Source organism: Rattus norvegicus, chromosome 16, assembly GCF_036323735.1.
Source record: "Rattus norvegicus strain BN/NHsdMcwi chromosome 16, GRCr8, whole genome shotgun sequence".
Lineage (NCBI taxonomy): Eukaryota > Metazoa > Chordata > Mammalia > Rodentia > Muridae > Rattus > Rattus norvegicus.
In genome coordinates, this window is record NC_086034.1 from 53,631,291 (window position 1) to 53,648,965 (window position 17,675).

Sequence of the window (17,675 nt, forward strand, 5' to 3'; positions counted from 1 at the left end):
GTGCCTATGAGAATGACAACATTCTTTAGTGGACACCCAAGCTTTGCTTTGAGATACAGAACTATTATCTACAGTTTAGAAGAGCAAATGATATTTTCCCTAAATTTCTAGCCACATTGAACATTATAAATGATTCCCACATCTCTAACGTGACAAATGTGTTAACCCAGGGTTCATAGAACACTCTTCATGACTTTATGACATATCCCCTTTTAGATGCTTCGAGGAAGATGCATGGATGAGTGAAACTAGTCGCTAGCTTAGTGAGATAAAACTGTAAGACAGGGTCGGATGTGTACCGTCTGTGAGGGATGGAGAAGGAAGGAAGAAAAGGAAGGAGGAAGGGAGGGAGGGAGGAATAAGGAAGAAGTTAGTGTAGAAAATTTTAATCCCGACCCTGGGTTTCTTCCCCATCTTTGACCATTTAGTTCTCAGATAAAAGACACACACAGCCTTTATATTTACAATAAGCCTTAAACAGCACAAGAGCTGCCCAGACATCAACTCCCAATGCTGTTAGAATCTACCTTTCTCTCTATAAACCCAGTTACTACTTAGTATGTCTTGTCTGGACTGCTCTTAACACCAACTGGCCAGCCCTCAGAGCCATGTTCTCTTGATCTCACCTAACCCATGGTGGCTTCTCCTCTTACACCTCCTTCCCCTCATGGTTCCCCTCAGACTCCAAGCCTGGGAAACCTAAACAACCACGGGTGTCTCTTATGATAGCTTTTCTTTGCTTCTCCTGTTTAGAAGTAGATTTTGGAAGTGGCTATTGCTTTTGGTCTCTGATCCATCCAACATGATGTTCCTTGCTTTGTTTCATGGGAAGATAAATTCTGTAAAGATGGTGCCTATCGTTTTATTTTTAAACTGCTGCTGTGTTACACGTTCCTCTTGCTAGCTAAGTGTCTGTCATCTGCTGTCCGTGAAGTGGCCCTGGGCATTGCTTGACGCTGCTCTTCTGATTCTAGTTTCCTCAGCCCCATCGCTTCTCCAGCAACTTCTACCGTGACTTGAGTGGCGTCATGACAATTCAAGCCAAGCCGCTTCAGCAGAGACCCACGTACTTTGCAGATCGAACACAGTAAGTGTTAAGGAAGAATGCACGCAAGGACAGAAACCAGTCCTTTTTTTTTTTTTTTTTTTTTTTTTTTTGTTTAGCCAATAGTTTTATATTGAGGAACCAGATTGCACAACAAAAGCTTGTAAACAGGAGAAGCCGCTTGCAGGCCTAGACCTTCAGATATAGAATTAAGCATTGCAACAACAGACCAAACCTCAACATTACTCCAGAATATCTGGCTGATTCTTTTTTTATAGTTGCCATTTCTCTGATGAAATTCTTCAGCCTTTTATTCATTCTGATCCTACTTTTTTTTTAAAAGACGTATTTATTTATTTATTTTACTTATATGAGTACACTGTAGCTGTCTTCAGACACACCAGAAGAGGGCATCGGATTACGGATGCTCTTAACTGCTGAGTCATCTGTCCAGACCCTGATCCTACTTTTTAACAAGTGAAACCAGTCCTTCTATCATCAGCCACAAAGTTAACGTTGCTGTGTACTAGGTTAGAAGAGACGAGGAACCGGGAGCAGAGATGTGAGTTCTTTGTCAGTCAAGCTTTAGTATTGGATTACCAATCTTTACCCTTCCACTCTTCACGGACATGTCTACTCCTTCAACATATTCTCCAGAGAGAGTGGGATCTCTGCTACGTGTTTCCTACTCCAGGAAACTTAGGTATGAGTAACTAACTGGATTTTCCTTCCCCAGAAATGAGCAAGATGACAAACTGCCTGGGGGAGGGGTTGGAGCATCTTCCCGGCTCAGACTTGGCCGAGTTCTAGACACCCGGGGACCACAGACTTCTGCCAAGAAGACACCAGTGCATAGGAGACTGCCTTCAATTGCTTCAGACCCACAGAGACTGAAAACCCCCACTGTCTACAGTGATGAAATTCTGAGAGGAACCAAACTGTAAGTCTTTTTCTTTCTCGACAGTCTAAGGCTGCCAAGGCCAGGGGTGCTTGTCACTTAGGGTTAATGGTTCTGGAGAAAGGACCTTCCACTAGACTTTACAGTAGATTTTTCTAATGAGTTCACTTTTGCTCCAGCAGTGTAGATAGTAGACAGTTACCAAGAAAGCAGCTGGAAGGAAAGCAAATGACTGCAGCTTAGGCAACCTGGGAAATTAAACTGAAGGTGGTGAGCTTGGATTAAATTTAGAGGCCCCATCTGTAAAACTGGTAGTTAATGCTTCTAAATTACAAAACACTTTTTTTTTTATTGAAAGGTTTAAGCAAAGTAATGCACAACATGGACAACAATACTCCAGTAGATTACTGACCAAATATCTGACAGCAGTCACTTACAATTGCATTGACTCCTGGGATCATAGCTGTTTGTGCAGGACCACAATGTGGCCCAAGGATGCATTGTTCAAAGTATCCCCATCATTAAACTACACCTGGGTTATACAAAATGATAAACAAACAAAATAAAATAAAATGGGCCTGGAGAGGTGGCTCATTGAAAACACACACACACACACACACACACACACACACACACACACACACACACACACAGTCTTATTTACACAATGGCTCCAGTTCCAAGTGATTTGACGCCCTCTTCTGACCGCCAGGGGTACTGCATACAGGCAAAACAAACTTGAAACAAAGTAATTTTTTTTTAAACAGTTTAAAGAAGTGTTTCGCAGTTTCTTTAGAACAGAAAGATTTCACATAGAAAAATAACACGAGAGGCTAATGAGAATGCGGTTTCTCCCTTCAGCACCGAGCTGCAAGGAGCATCCTGCGGACCTGCTCGTTGTCAGGAAACATCTTAACAATGACAGCTGTTTGTTGGTTTAAAAAAAAAAAAACAAAAAACTAACATCCAAGTAAACTGTACCAAAGTTTATTCTGACTACAAACTTCTATATTACCTCCAAATCTAAGATGAGGAAACAGGCTGAAAAAAAGTCGAAAATGTCTTTGTTACCAAACATCGGGGCACTAGGAAGCTCAACTTGGGACCCCACCCCCACCCCCACCGCTTGTGCTCCAGCTTGGAGTCCACTTTCTGAACAAGGGCCACAGACTCCACTGATAAGGCAGAGCCAGTAGAGAGTCAGCCCTCAGGTGCTGGCAGGAGCTGGGGACAAGAACAGCTGTTAGCAGTTAATCAGTAACTGAACTTTGCAGAAAGCATCCACGGCACTTGTCCCAGTTACTTTCCTGTTGCTGTGCTCAGACGTCATACCAAGGCAACTGATAAAAGAAAACGTTTATTAGGGCTCATGGCTCCAGAGGGTTGGAGGGTAATCCGTGATTTGTCAGGAAAAATGGCAGGAGATAGGCAGGCAGGCATCGTCCTGGAGCAGTAGCAGAGAGCTTAATCTGGTCCGTAAGCACAGCTCGAGACAGAGAGATTGATGGAGCTAACTCGGAATACCAAGGGCTTTTGAAACCTCAGAGCCCACCCCCAGCGGCACACTTCCTCTCAGAGCCCACCCCCAGTGGCACGCCTCCTCCAATGAGGCCGCACCTTTTAATCATTCCACCAACTGGGGACCAAGCATTCAAATATATGAGCCTATGGGCACTTCCGTTTACATCACCCAAGTGCCTCTTTCAGTTCTTTGTCTGTCAGCTTGGGGCAGTTTGGGTCTACAGGCTGTGTTCATTCATTTAGGCTATCTCCCACTCCTCCTTTCTCAGGACGGTCACCCCCTCTGCTTTCTCTATACCCTGCCCATGTGAGTGTCCTATGGTCAGCTCCACAGGCGCTCCAGCTTGAGATTCACACTCGGACTTGGACCCAAGCCCATCTCTGTTTCCTACTGAGATAACTCAAGACCCCCACGTTCTATGCTCTCTCTGCTTTGACCTCTGTCTCTGAATATGAGTCTTTGCAGTGTTACTCTTTCTGTTGTTGCTAATGAGTCCGTTTAGATGGCTGCCGGTCCTGGCTCCCCTGTGGGATGTTAATGCCACAGAGAAACTGTACAGTTGCATGTCTAGCAGTGTTTTGTATGTAAAGTCCAGCTTTTGTCCCCTTTGAGGAGACCTCTCCTTTGATTATATGTAATTATTTACCACCCCCTTCCCTTCTCTTGATTCTCTATTTTTACCCATAATCATCCAATATGGCGTCCTCTTACTGCCAACACTTTGTATCTATTTGTACATTCTCTTTCTTTTTCTTATTATTGTGTTTTTGATGCTGGTAATTGAACCCAGGGCCTCATTCAAGATCTCTGTCACTAAGCTATATCTTCAGCCCTGGTCTTCACCATGGATTGAATTGCTAACTTCCTGTGCTTTTTTTTTTTAATACCAAAAAGTTGCTGACCATCACGGCAACATCAAAAGTATAAATAAGAGGGGCGGGAGAGGCGCTCAGCAGTTTAGTGTGCTGGCTGCTACTGCAGAGGGTTTGAGCCTTGCACCCAAGTTGGCTGGCTTGCACTCTCTTGTATAGCAAGCTCCAGGGGATCTGACATCCTTATCTGATCTCACACACGTGTGGGAGGCACACAGATAAACATAACTGAAAATAAAGATATATCGTCTAAGAAAAGGAATAAATATAAATTAAGGATCACTAAGTCCTAAGTATTGGTGAATGTCCTATGAATCTTATGTAGGCTTTCACGGTTTCTTTTCTAGTCTCTACACTAGAGACTACTCTACTCTACATCTGTCGTACAGTGCATTGCTTCTTCAGCGTATTATTTTTTATCTGACACGATAACATTTGCATTTCCCACAGTACAAAATATGTGAAAGACTGATTGATTTTAGTGATCATAAATACTCATATGGTTATATAGTTATTTACTAAGTATTTTCCATTACTGGGACTTCCCATTTGTTTTCTGTATTATCTATGCCATCATTTTGTATCACTCGTTGTAGGAACATCCTTAAATTGTTTTCGACTGGAGCTGTCTAGAAGCAAAACTGTCAGGTTAGAGGCTATGAATATTTCTAATATTCATGTTTTGCTAGAATTCTCTTTAGAATGATTGTGCCTATTTATAGCTCACTGGTAGTGTAGGCGCCTCTGTGTTTTTCTGGTAACCTCTACTGCTCAAAAGTAGGCCATACTGCAGGGGTTATATTTTATTACTAAATGAATAAATTAATTTTTTGCCTATTTTTATGCAAGGAAAAACAACTGGCAGATTTTTGAATACTGATGTCTGATAGCTATATTCTTATGTCATTACTATTTTTTTTTACACTCCAGATTCTGTTCCCCTTCTGGTCCACCCTCCAATTGTTCTACATCCCATACCTCCTCCCCACCTCCCCACCCTGTTTTGATTTGCATTTCTCTGATCAGTAAGGACTTTGAACATTTCTTTAGGTGCTTCTCAGCCATTCAAGATTCCTCTACTGTGAATTCTCTGTTTAGTTCTATACCCATTTTTGATTAGGTTGTTTGTTTTTTTTGGTGGTAGGTTCTTGAGGTTTTTTTTTTTTTAAATATATATTTTGGATATTGGGTCTCTATTGGATGTGGGGTTAGTGAAGATTTTTTCCCAATCTGTAGGTTTGTCTTATTGACTATGTTCTTTGCCTTACAGAAGCTTTCCAGTTTCATGAGGTCCCATTTATCAACTCCTGATCTTAGGGCATGAGCCATTGGAACTCTGTTTAGGAAATTTCCCCTTCATTGCTATTTTGTTTAATTAGGATTTTCTCTCAACCCTCCAACAAATAAACTTTACAGCCAGTGTGTTAAGATTCAAAGCAAAATTATGTCTTTGACATCCCAGCATTAAATCGATGAAAAAATGTCGAGAATAGGTTTCGCTTCTTCCTGGTGGCTGGCATTCTTCCACCAAACATAACTTTCTCACGGATTCCACATTGCCCTTTAGTATCTTAAACAAAACTTTGGAGACGGTCCCGATCAGGAGTGTATACTGCGCCCTTCTCTTTTGTGTACTCCGGTGTTCAGCATATGTTGTTGTGTCTGCAGGCAAACTGGCATCGACCACCTGCCCTCCCCAGCAGCAGCTCAAACCTCCCGGAACCGGTTACCCCCGATAGGCTCTGAGGCTGGGGAGCAGAACACAGCAGCCTCCGGATCCCGCCCTGTTTCTGTAAGATGAATTGTGTTATAATTGCAACCATTTATATAGTCTGTGGGAAACAATCTTGGCATATCGGGATAAGTGAGTCCTACGGAAGGGCGAGCTAGTTATCTAGTCAACATGCCTTCATACATCTGCTTCTAGGAATGGAGTGGCCCAGCAGACTGGAGGGAGCGAGGAGACGGATTCGTTGTTTTGTGAAGTAAAACCTCAGCTTGCTCTAAATTAGAAAGTCAGGTGCCAAGGAAAGACCTGGGACTCTGGCTGGTGTAGTAAACAGAAGAACACGAAGGGCAGGAGTCAGGCAGCTCTTCAGCGTGGCCACACAGAGCCAAGTCACTTCAGTGGCCCCGAATCTTAGCCCTCTCTTCTTCAGAACGGCAACAGCCGTTCCCTTATCAAGGAGTCCTTAAAGCATTAGGTGCACTCATAAGCTTTAAATGCTGTGCACAGACTAAGGGCTCGGTAAATTATGATCAATGACCTTTATATCTGCTTCTTTTTTATAGCTAATCTTTTCTGTGCTTGCACAGGGGAGAGCCCAAGCTCAGCTCACTCACGCAGTTGTGGGCCTGGGAAGGGGTGCTGTTGGCAGTGCATACCCAGGACTCTCCCAGGCTTACAGTGTCCCTCACCTACTCTGATATAGGAAACTTATATATGCAGGACAGAAGAGTCCTGCTTGTAGGGACATAGAGCAGAGAGGGAGAAAACCGTCTCTCACACACCTTAGGCATCAATAGGACCCTTTCCAGGAAGCAGGGCTACGAAGCTAAGCGGTTTAATCCTAGGATAAAGTAATCAACGATGACAGCGGTCACATAAACAAGTCTGGTGCTTCAAAAACGCACTATTTATTCTCTGGGCCTCATTTACCTCCTATTGTATTACAGTTTTATTAAATCTGGTGATGTGAATAAGCACTCCACACCCAGCCTCAGGTTTAGGTGTCTCCATAGCAAGCCTGACAATGTGTAAATGAACGTTGTTCCGGCAAGTGTGGGATCGAACACATGAATGGATGACGGGAACACATGAATGGATGACAGGAACATTTGTAGGGTTTTTTTGTTGGCCTAAGGATTGTGTTTATTCTTAAAAAGAAATGATCTCCCTCCTAGTACAGGGGAAGGCACCCACAGAACCGTGTGCTCAGCGCGATGCCTGACAGCATGGAAAAGTCACCCCTTCGAGAAAGGACCATTGTCCTGGAGCAGCCTTCAAGGCCCAGCACGACACATACATTCCTGGTAGGCTCTGGGTTATCTCTACTTTCAATTTTAAATAGAAATCGAAAATAATACAGTTGGTCCCTCTTATTCTTTTTCCTTTCCTCCCGGCAGTCAGACACACCGAGAAAAGGCTCCCTGACACCCGTGGATTTCGCTGCTCACACTTGGACGGGTCAAGGCATTTTGACAGGTTAGCTTCTTTCACACCTCAAGACATAGGAGAGGCTGGGTGTGGTGATATGCTGCAGCCATCCTAACACTCAAGAGGCTGAGGCAGGAGGATGGAATGATGGGGATCACCCTGCTCAATATACTGAGGGTGTCAAAGAAGAAGGGCGAGGACTAGCAAGAGGCAACATGGACGCACACATACACGCACGCGCGCGCGCGCGCGCACACACACACACACACAGAGGGGGGTGGAGGAGGAGAGAGACATGGAGAGAGGGGAGAGAGAGAAGAGAAGAGGAGAGATAGAAAGAGAGAGAACGAGAGAGAGAGAGAGAGAGAGAGAGAGAAAGAGAGAGAGAGAAGAGAAAGAAACAGGAAGAGAGAGGAGGCGGGGAGGGAGAGAAACAGGAAGAGAGAGGAGAGAGAGAACACAATGGTGCTGTTTGTGAGACTTTAGGCCCCTGGGCTTTGACTACACAGGAAGAGCAGGCAAGGCCATGGTTGGCCTGAGCTCAGGAGCCATGCCAAATCATCACCTGCTGAGGGCCAATTGGCCAAGGCAGAAGTGAACCAAGACCTCACTCTCCTACAGCAAAGGAGCAAAGCAATGGCTGCCTTCAGAGAGGCCACTGCTCTTCCTCCTACTTTGTTTTCCTTCCTTCTAAATGAAACCCTTATTCTGGATTCTCTCTGAAAGTCCGAAAATTAATACAGACGTGTTAACTGGTTTGCAGTGCAGGGTTTTACATAAAAGTGGCTTTTCTGGGCCTGGTGTGTTAGTGGCAGAAGACAGTTCTAGTGGGGATGGGGACCAGTGATGGTTTGGATTTTAAGGTGTACTTATATTTCTGTCACCTGTATTTCTGTCCTCTGAGGGAGCGTAGCAGGTTATCTGTTCTATTTCCATCCTGATGTCACCACCCATAAGCTGAGGAAATTCAGGGATGTCCCCACCGCTTTGAACCTCAGTCACCTGTTTTATACCAGGCCACATGAATAAAGTAATCGATGGAAAAAATCCATGAAGAAGAAATAGTGACAATGTGCACCATCTGCTCAGAATTTTAAGCCATTTGTGTTAATGACAGACAGAATATTACAGGAAATGTACTAAGAGAAAAATTTAATACATTATAATTCTAAAATTAAACGAGGTAAACATCATATACCACAGTTATCAGTGTTTTATATCAGCCCTTCCTTAGCCTACAAAGGTCACAGATTTCTGAATTTCTGTTTAGAGGAGGCAAACCCAGAGTATTTTATATATACAATAAATGGGCCTGACATTGATCTACATCCTAGACCTTGCTTTTTGAGAAAGCCATGCTGTGTAGCCAAGGCTGGCCTTGAATTGATATTATCCTCCTGTCTCATCCCTCCTGGAGTTAGCACACATTGCCCATGGATGCTTTAGACAGCCATGTTTTATTATGAGTTATCGGGGTGTGTGTGTGTGTGTGTGTGTGTGTGTGTGTGTGTGTGTGTGTATGCGTGTAGTGTGGTGTGGCACACCAGCATGCTGTCAGTTATGTTCCCCAATCACTGCGTCCTCCTTTCTTTGAAGCTCTGGATAACCTGGAACTCACTATGTAGACCAGACTGGTCTGGCACTGGCAGAGATCTTCCTAGGACGGCTTCCTGCAAGTGTTGGGATCAAAGGTGTGCACTGCCACACCTGTATCTTACTGTTAGAGATAGGTCTCTTTTTAAATGTGGACCTCACCAATTGACAAGACTGGCTGACCAGCAGGCCCCAGGTAGCCCTCTGCTTCCCCAGCTCTAGGGTTACAGGCATAGTCAGCACAGATCTCAAAGCTAACGCATGCCCAAACTACACATGCTTGCATTTCTGTTTAAGCTTTATAAAGCCTCAAGATGAATTTTTACATAGCCACTTCTGCAATGTTCAACAATAAGTGTAAGAAGAGTGTCTGCCAGTTCTGATCTCTGAAGATGCCTAACATTATATGACTGTAAGACTAACACACAGAAAAGATTGAGGCCTTAATGTAACATTAAGAAATGTAACATTTTGGAATGAAGTAGTTGTAAATAGACTTTTCTTAAAAAACATTTCTTTTTGTTAGGGATGTATGGGATCTTCATGCTCTATTTATTCTCCTAAAAGGAGTTTACTATTGACAGTATTCAGGTTATTTAACCTTACTAGGTTCCCTGATGACTCCTGTGGATCTTTATGGGAAGGGCAGATATTTACTTCTTTCGGTCCAGGCAGTTGGCCACAAGCATACTTAAAATGCATGAGGAAAGGAACAGATGCCCTTGTTAGTGGTAATGAGAAATATTTTGAGAAGAACAATAAATGAGTAGAATTACCAAGACATGAACTCCTTCTTTATTACCAACCAATCTCATCAGCTTCCCTTTTGTAAGTGATACCAAGAACCACCACGTTAGGGAATATTTCAATAAGTGATCCAGAGGAATAGTGTCAGCTTGGTGGCCCCACAGAAGCCCCCTCATCCAAACAATGGTCTTTTAGGTATCCTAGGTTTAAAAGTACTTCTGTTTTTGCCTCATTCCTTTTATGTGTTTTTGAGTATGAGGGAGGGCAATCCCTTTGAATTATTGAACAAGAAAACTAAGAGGGCTTCTATATCCTCGAAGTAAAAGGAAAGTGAATGGTCATCATAGATCATCATAGAGCATGGTAGACGTTAGAGAAAACCGGTGTCGCAGTGCTTCAATAGTCCTTGCCTTGTTTGCCACTTTAGACTTACAAATTACATCAATGTCCCTGCTAATGATACCCAAGGGTGTTCCTGGACAGTTAGTATGGCCAAAGACAAGATTCACCTGGGTAGTGGGAGTGACTTCTATAGTAGACTCAGCATTAGACAATTGGTCTTTATTGCAAAGATAATGATAAACTGGCTTCTTAGAATCAAAATTCGTCTCAGGTCATGTAGGAAGACCTATGTTAAGGAGTAAAATGAAATTGCCTGTGGCCTATCACCTAGTGACTTGCATAGGAGCCTTTACTTTCTAATCCAAACCCCAATTAAAAGCGATGAAATGTTCATCAGTTTCAGAAGAATAAATTCCAGGCTTACTCACTCAAAGGGGATCTTGTACAAATGCTTAAATCAAACATCTCACCCACTCACTGTTTTCCTTAAGAGTCATAAGAAGGAATCTTAAGAGTCATGCACCTGACCTTGGTGTTATTTGCCTCTTAGACATTGGCTAAGAGAAACTAGAATATAATAAGTGTTCTCTGAAAAGAAGGAACAGGGAAACTAGGGAGGAACTCCTCATGACTAAGATCTTACATTTGGTTGGAGGAAAAATACTTTTTTGCTGCCCAAGGGAGTAGAAAATAAGACCCAGAATCTAAGAGTGAGGTAAGAATTGGAGGTAATGTATGGAGATTATGAACATTAAGAACACTGCGGGGTTCTCTTTGTAGCAAGTGTAGATATGCCTCCGAGTCTCCGTATGTGCTGGAGAGCCAAACTCATCCATATCCCATCATGGTGAGCGCTTTACTGACTGAGACCTGCAGTTACTGCTTCTATCATAATCTGGATTGTGAGGGGGGAAAGTATGCCTCCCTGTTTGTTTATGAATAAATAAGGATGTACCAAGGAAGTGCCTACTCTTTGCCAAAGATAAAGGCTGGAATTTAGCATCAAGAGTAGGTCTACCGATGTGGTACCATGAAAGGGTGTTTTCCTGGATTGTGCTCTACCCTTGGTTTAAATACTAGCAATGAATGACAAATCAAGGTGGACGGATGGCTCAGTGGGTAAAAGTCCAGCTCACTGGCAAACCAGTTAATTTGACTATAATTCCAGGAATTCATGGTGGAAGGAGAGAAACAATTTCCAAAAGTTGTCCTCTGACCTCTACAATTGCACTGTGGTATGTGCACGCATACATATATCACAGGCACAGAGAGAGAGAGAGAGAGAGAGAGAGAGAGAGAGAGAGAGCGCCACCTCACTCTACCTCCCAAGTGCTGGAATTAACCACATTTAACAAATAAAAAAATCCTTTAATCTAGTATATTTTAGTTCATGCTTTAGGAAGCGTTTAGTCTAATGGGGAAGGTGGAAAGGGCCACGAGCTGGCATTGCCTCCCTCAACAGTCAGGTGGTAAGAGGCACGGAGAGGCTCCATGGAGATGGATATCACCTGGGGCATCAGAAGAGCATGGCGGATGACCAAGGAGACTGAGTGAATGGCCAGTCCTGATGTGATGGAAGATTGGATTGAAAGGCTCTAATTAGCTTCCTTTTATGTGTCCATTGCACCACGCCCGCCAAGTGCACGTGTCTAATGGGATTTTAGGGCACAGAGAGGTTGAGATTAAGAACTGGGCTCGGGGTTAGTTTTAAATATGCATGGCTATTCTTTCAAACATTAAATCAGCATATTCTTTTATAACCATCCTCATTGGTGCTCAGAGATCTTTCGCATTTCCACAGGAGGTCCAAGGTTCCTAAGGGACACGTTTCTGTACTTCTAAGGGTTTGTTGTCTTTTTGCCTGGTAAACAGGCATGTGGCTTCCTTGTTAACTCTGTTTCCAGAACAAAGATCACCGGGAGCTATTGTCTCAGCTTTCAGTTTTTTCTGAGGTAGGAAAATAAATTGAGATAACTATCTTCCAAGAATAGGGTATATCTGTCATGACAGGCAGCACTGGTTCAGTTCAGAAGGACCACCCTTCTCGTCCTCCTGGCCCTAGACACAGACTTCTGTGGAGAAAGTTTTTGTAAACCCCTCAGGTATGGGAGAAGGCAAAAGTACCTGGGTCTGGTTGAGGGAGGGATACCTTCCCCTGTTGTTGTAAAATTAAATTGGGGGTTGTCTTTTTCCTTGCTAGGTCAGCCACCCCAGTGCCCCAAGATATCTGGTAGATACCTTGCCAGAAACACACATCCCAATTCCATGGTGGCTTAGTGTCCCAGCTGCCACATACTCTTAAACTTAATTCACCACAAGAAAGAATGCACAACACAATAACTTCTGATCCAATTGATAAGATATAATTGCCCACTTAAACATACAAAGCCCTGTACACATCCATCCCTTAAGAACATTCATAACAACCTGTAAAGGTGCAGCGTGGAATCCTAACCTCAGCCTCCATGTTCTCTCCCAGCGGCAGCTTCTCTGCCTTCTTCTCTCTCATCCTTTCTGTTCCTGTCTCGTCTCCTCTCCTTCCCTCAAACTTTCCTCCTGCCCATCCTTCCTTCTCGTCCAATGACAGGCCTTATTCTATCCTGTACCAGCCCTCACCTGTATGGCATCCTACATTCCCCTTAGTCAGGATTCTGCCTGATGTTTACATATGACTACTTCGTTTTTCCTGACAATGTGACATTAAATATTTTTGTTTTTCAAAGCGCTGTCGCAGGGAACTGACAGACCAACCTTCTTTAGAGATTGACTTTTAGTCTTTTAACACAAATATCTGTGTGTCTCATGTTTCAGGTTCACAGTATCTGCCTAAATCTTATCAGAGGGTAACTCTGACTGCAAGAAAGAGGTTCCAAGTGGCATCGTGATATTACTGCTCACAAATTACGAACTTGCTGGAAGACTTGAAGCCTTGGCCACACCATTTGTCACATGAAAAGAAGAGGAACAAGTATTACCTGGTGTATATACTCATCTCTCTGGCAGCAGGAGATGCTAGAATACCTGAAAGGAACACAAGAGAATAAGTAACTGAGTTTCAAACACTTGAAAAACATTGCAAAGAGAATAAAAGTTGAACTCCCTAATCCTTATGGGAAGCATGCCTGAGGCTCCTTGGGCTCCTGTGTATTGCTTAAAAGATCCTAATATGCCCTTAAATTCCATTTTTATAGTTAATGTTTGCACACAGATAATGTTAGTGCATTCCCTAAGAAGATGCCATTTTTAACTCTATACCATCACGCACATTTCTGTCTCAATCTTTTAATGATTCATTCCATCAAAACTAAATAGGAGTAACATTTGAGACAATTTGTCCATTTGAAAAAATGATTCTGGTTCTTCTGTTCATTGTGCTGACTTTAAAATAACTGTTGTATATTCAATGTGTAAAGTGATGGGTTTCATGATGACCTTTGTGGTAGACCGATTTAGCCATGAATACCTGAGAGATGTTTGGTAAGCCAATTGTGTTAAAAATGCAAGAGTAAACTGGTTTTTGTTGTCAAATGTAGGCAGTGCATCTAAAAGTATCCCACGTTTAAAGGGGAATATAAGAATAATTAAAATCCATTGCATATGGTCCCAACATTGACATTTAGGTTGACACGTTTGACAACTGGACAGAGGAAATTGTAACACCAACGTCCTTACATACATCATCCCGACCTATCTCTGCCGTGACATAATTTCTTCACTACAGCCTCCCTGAGCCCTTGCTGAAGGCAGCAGTCCCCTCTACCCTCTGCCCTTTTCCTACTCTGGATTCTCCCGACCGTATGTCCAACCTGACTACTACAGTCAGGGGAGTAAAGAAGACAAAAATGTCAGTTGGAGGCCAGGCTCCTTTCTGGTACTTATTCCTGATTCATTCTCATATACAAACATCTCAAATCAGCATACTTTCCCCCTTTTTATCAGCTAATGACATTACATCAACATGAATCTTATTAATCGAAAAGGAAACTTTACTACATATGTGTGTGTGTATATATAGCGTTTAAACATATGATAAATTGTTTTCAGGACATTTCTTGTTATAAGAAGTGAGGATCATTGTCTACTTAAAGATGTTTGGAAATTGACCCCTCTGTGGCGAGAAGAGTTGAACCTGCTCTTTAACATAGAATGACAAATCAGAGGTGACTTCAAACCTTTGTCCTACCTGATAGTTTCTGCTTCGCGCTCTCCACTCCAGTTTCTGCAGTGGTGGGGCATGTTAGAGACATGCTAGGGAGTGGGTAGTGGTCAAGCTGCTGTATTGATAACGTTGTTCCAGTTGGCCACTCTAAGGAGGGTATCTCTCTTTGCCTAGGGAATGTGCCCAGGGTTGAGTGTCTCACACCAAAGCATTTGGGGCATTATCATTCATTTCTCATCACAAGCTGTGGAAGCACTTCAGAGAAAACATCAGTCTTCAGGCAGCTGCTCTTGACGTCTGGATAGAGAGTGGCTGCCATCCTGTTCACCAGTGCCTGGCTGACGGCTCTGAGGTCCGTTATCATTGCTAAGAGAGCTATCTACTGTGCTCTCACATCCCACCAGCTCACTTCATATCAATTCCTAGGTGCCATCCAATGGTTTCTTCTTCAACCCAAAGTCTGAAAAAGGGGGTAGCTCACAGCACATCTAACAATACTCCTAGATGAATTATTATTCTTTCCAAAGAGCCATGGAAGTGATTGAGTGGCAGCTCGGCTGTGTTTGCCTTCAGAGGTCTACAGTTGGAAATGTATTCTTTTTTTTTTCTGGAGCTGGGGACCGAACCCAGGGCCTTGCGCTTGCTAAGCAAGCGCTCTACCACTGAGCTATATCCCCAACCCTGGAAATGTATTCTTTACATCCACAAAGTAACGGATTAGAAATAGTAAACAGGTAGCACAGTTTTTAATCATCCAGGCGTTTTGAATGGAAAGCAAAATACCGTTAAACGATATCTTAAAACCCAGAGGTCTTGCTGAACCTAAAAGAAACCTTCTTCAGAACTTATTTTCAAGCCTGTATTAAAGGAATTTCATTTATAGGTGAAGTGGGATATGTACCTTAGTAAATTATGCTTGTGTGAGGATGGCGCTGCTTAGACTGGAAAGGGGAAATATCAGGGGATGTGATTTTACAATACTCTACTTCCAGAAATGACTCTTATTGTAGTCTGGTAAAAAATTGAAAATGGAAAATCACGTCTGAGAAAAAAATTCAAATACAGGTTAGTGACTCCATGAATTAAAATACATTTAATTTATCACAAGCCAAAGAAAGAATGTGGGAATTTTTAAAAACAATTCAAGAAAATATAAAATTTAATGGAAAATGTCTAGATTTCTAAGAAAAAAATCTATCTAGCTACATAGATAGATAGATAGATAGATAGATAGATAGATAGCGAGATATAGATGAACTAGCTTATGTCTTTATATTTGTGTTAATTTGAACTTGGATGGAATGTCTTTACTAATCGAGAGGTTCATTTTTAATGCCATAAATGATTTCAGTATATTTTTTACTATCATTGTTTTCTTATAACAAAGGATGATTGTTCAGGAGTTTTAATCATTTAATTTTTAATAAAATGTAAAATATTAAAAGAACTTTTATGAATTTATTGAATTTATAAAAGCATCCTTACATTCCAACAGTATATAAATTCTGCAACTGTCTCCCATTTTGCAGTTTGAAACACATAAACATCTGTTCCTTCCTTCCTTTCTTCTCTTTCTTGTTTTGCCTTGTGTCGTTTTGTTTTGAGCTAGGGCTTCTTGTGTAGCCCTGGCTGTCCTAGAACTCACTCTGTAGATGAGGCTGGTATTGAACTCAGATTCGCCAGCTTCTGTTTCCCAAGTGCTGGAATTAAAGGCATGCGCCACCAATGCCGGGTACCCAACTCTTTCTTTGGTTGAGTCAGGGTTTCATGTAATTATAGGCTGGCTTCAAATTCTCCATGCGGATGACAATGACTCTGAACATCCACCCACCTCCACGGCCCAAGTGTTAGAATTGTAGGTGTATGCCACCATTCCCAGATTATTTAATTATTTCTAAGTAGACAGAAGACTTTTCCCAGCAAATTCATAGTAGACAGGTAGGTACGTAGACAAGGAGAGAGAATGGGAGGGAGGTAGATATCTATTTTGATCATCTACAAATTGACCACTTTCCCCACCCTTAGGACAAATCTTCAATGCCTGCTGGGGACAGCATATGATGACAGGGACGGCCAGCAGTAGGCCGAGATGGAGGCATCTCAGAAGCCCGTGGCAGCTCCTTGTAAAAAAGGGTGGCATCCGGGACCCTGAGGAGCAGGAGACACCATCCCTCCAGGGGACCCATCTGAAATAAGAGGCTGCCTAGAGTAGGCCGGGATGGAGACATCTCAGTAGCCCTCAGCAGCTCTTTGTAAAAAGAAAAAAAAAAGGTTGTTCCCATCTCTCCTAACCTTAGCCCTGGACAATGGCTGTATAGATTTCATTTGTGTGTGAGTGCTCTGAGCTCTCAAGTATAATAAGTCAAAAGTTAAAGTTTAAATAATGATAAGTTTGCAATTATTATTTTGCCTGAAGGGAGAAGCTTGAAACTTTGGGGAACAATCGTAATTCTTAATTCTTTGTGGGATGTGGTCATTCTTTTGAATTTGATTTGGCAATGAATATACAATGTGCTTTTTTCTACCTGCTTTTGAATTATCAATAAAAGACTGGGACAAGAGTAAGGCGAGAGAGCATGAGAAGAGCATGTGAAGAGTAGTAAGTGAAGAGAGAATGTGAAGGGTGAGGGAAGAGAGAATGTGAGGTGTGTATGAAGAGTGTGTGTGAGAATGAAAGGGTAATGAACAGAGGTGTGCGTGAGTGTGGGAGTTCGAGAAAAGAAAAGCACAATGGAGAAAAGCAGAGTGCATAAGAGAATGCAGAGTGTGCAAGCGAGAGAGAGAGAGAGAGAGAGAGAGAGAGAGAGAGAGAGAGAGAGACTTTAAGCCTTTAAACTACCTGTCAGTTTGTACCCAAAGAGTAGCCTGTGCATATTTATTATATGCCTTCCAGATAACCCTGCTCCCAGTTGTGAACTCCCATCCTATGTGTAGGCTGGACCCCGGCAAACGCCTATCCTCCTCATCTCTGAAGCACTGACAAAGCTCCTAAGCTTGGGGTCCAGACACTGTCTGTTCTGCCCTAAATACAGAAATTATTTTGAACTACCTCCCCCAAAATAGCCAGTGCTTTACAGAGGGACCCTGACAGTGTGGTAAAACTCCTGCCTTCCCATGTTTGGAAGCTTGCCTATACCCAGATCCCCATTTGTCCCTTACTGAGATGGGCCCCAGGTTGTTTTTGAAGAGATGGGTTTATCTTACAATTCTCCTTTGTCCACAGAGATTAGCAGCAAATCACACAGAGGCTTATCTTCTACTTCTAGAGCTGTAATTGAGCCTAGAGCTCAGCCTCAGTCCTTTTAGGGCTCCCTTTAGAGGGGAGGAAATGAAAGCCCAT

General features: G+C 42.7%; 1 protein-coding gene across 2 annotated transcripts in view; it reads left to right on the forward strand.

Moving 5' to 3' along the window:
* The window catches only part of Fam149a (family with sequence similarity 149, member A), a 59,232-nt gene extending 43,450 nt beyond the window's left edge, over positions 1-15,782 (forward strand). Inside the window, exons 9-14 of one of the 2 annotated variants that reach the window (NM_001427705.1) lie at positions 975-1,087; positions 1,782-1,985; positions 6,006-6,129; positions 7,242-7,370; positions 7,464-7,542; positions 12,988-15,782. In NM_001427705.1, the coding sequence (NP_001414634.1) occupies positions 975-1,087; positions 1,782-1,985; positions 6,006-6,129; positions 7,242-7,370; positions 7,464-7,542; positions 12,988-13,061 (723 nt within the window). In that variant the 3' untranslated portion in view covers positions 13,062-15,782. Of the gene's footprint in view, positions 1-974; positions 1,088-1,781; positions 1,986-6,005; positions 6,130-7,241; positions 7,371-7,463; positions 7,543-12,987 lie in introns of those variants that run through there. The other variant, XM_063275519.1, reaches the window with a different exon arrangement.
* Positions 15,783-17,675: the final 1,893 nt, after the last annotated feature.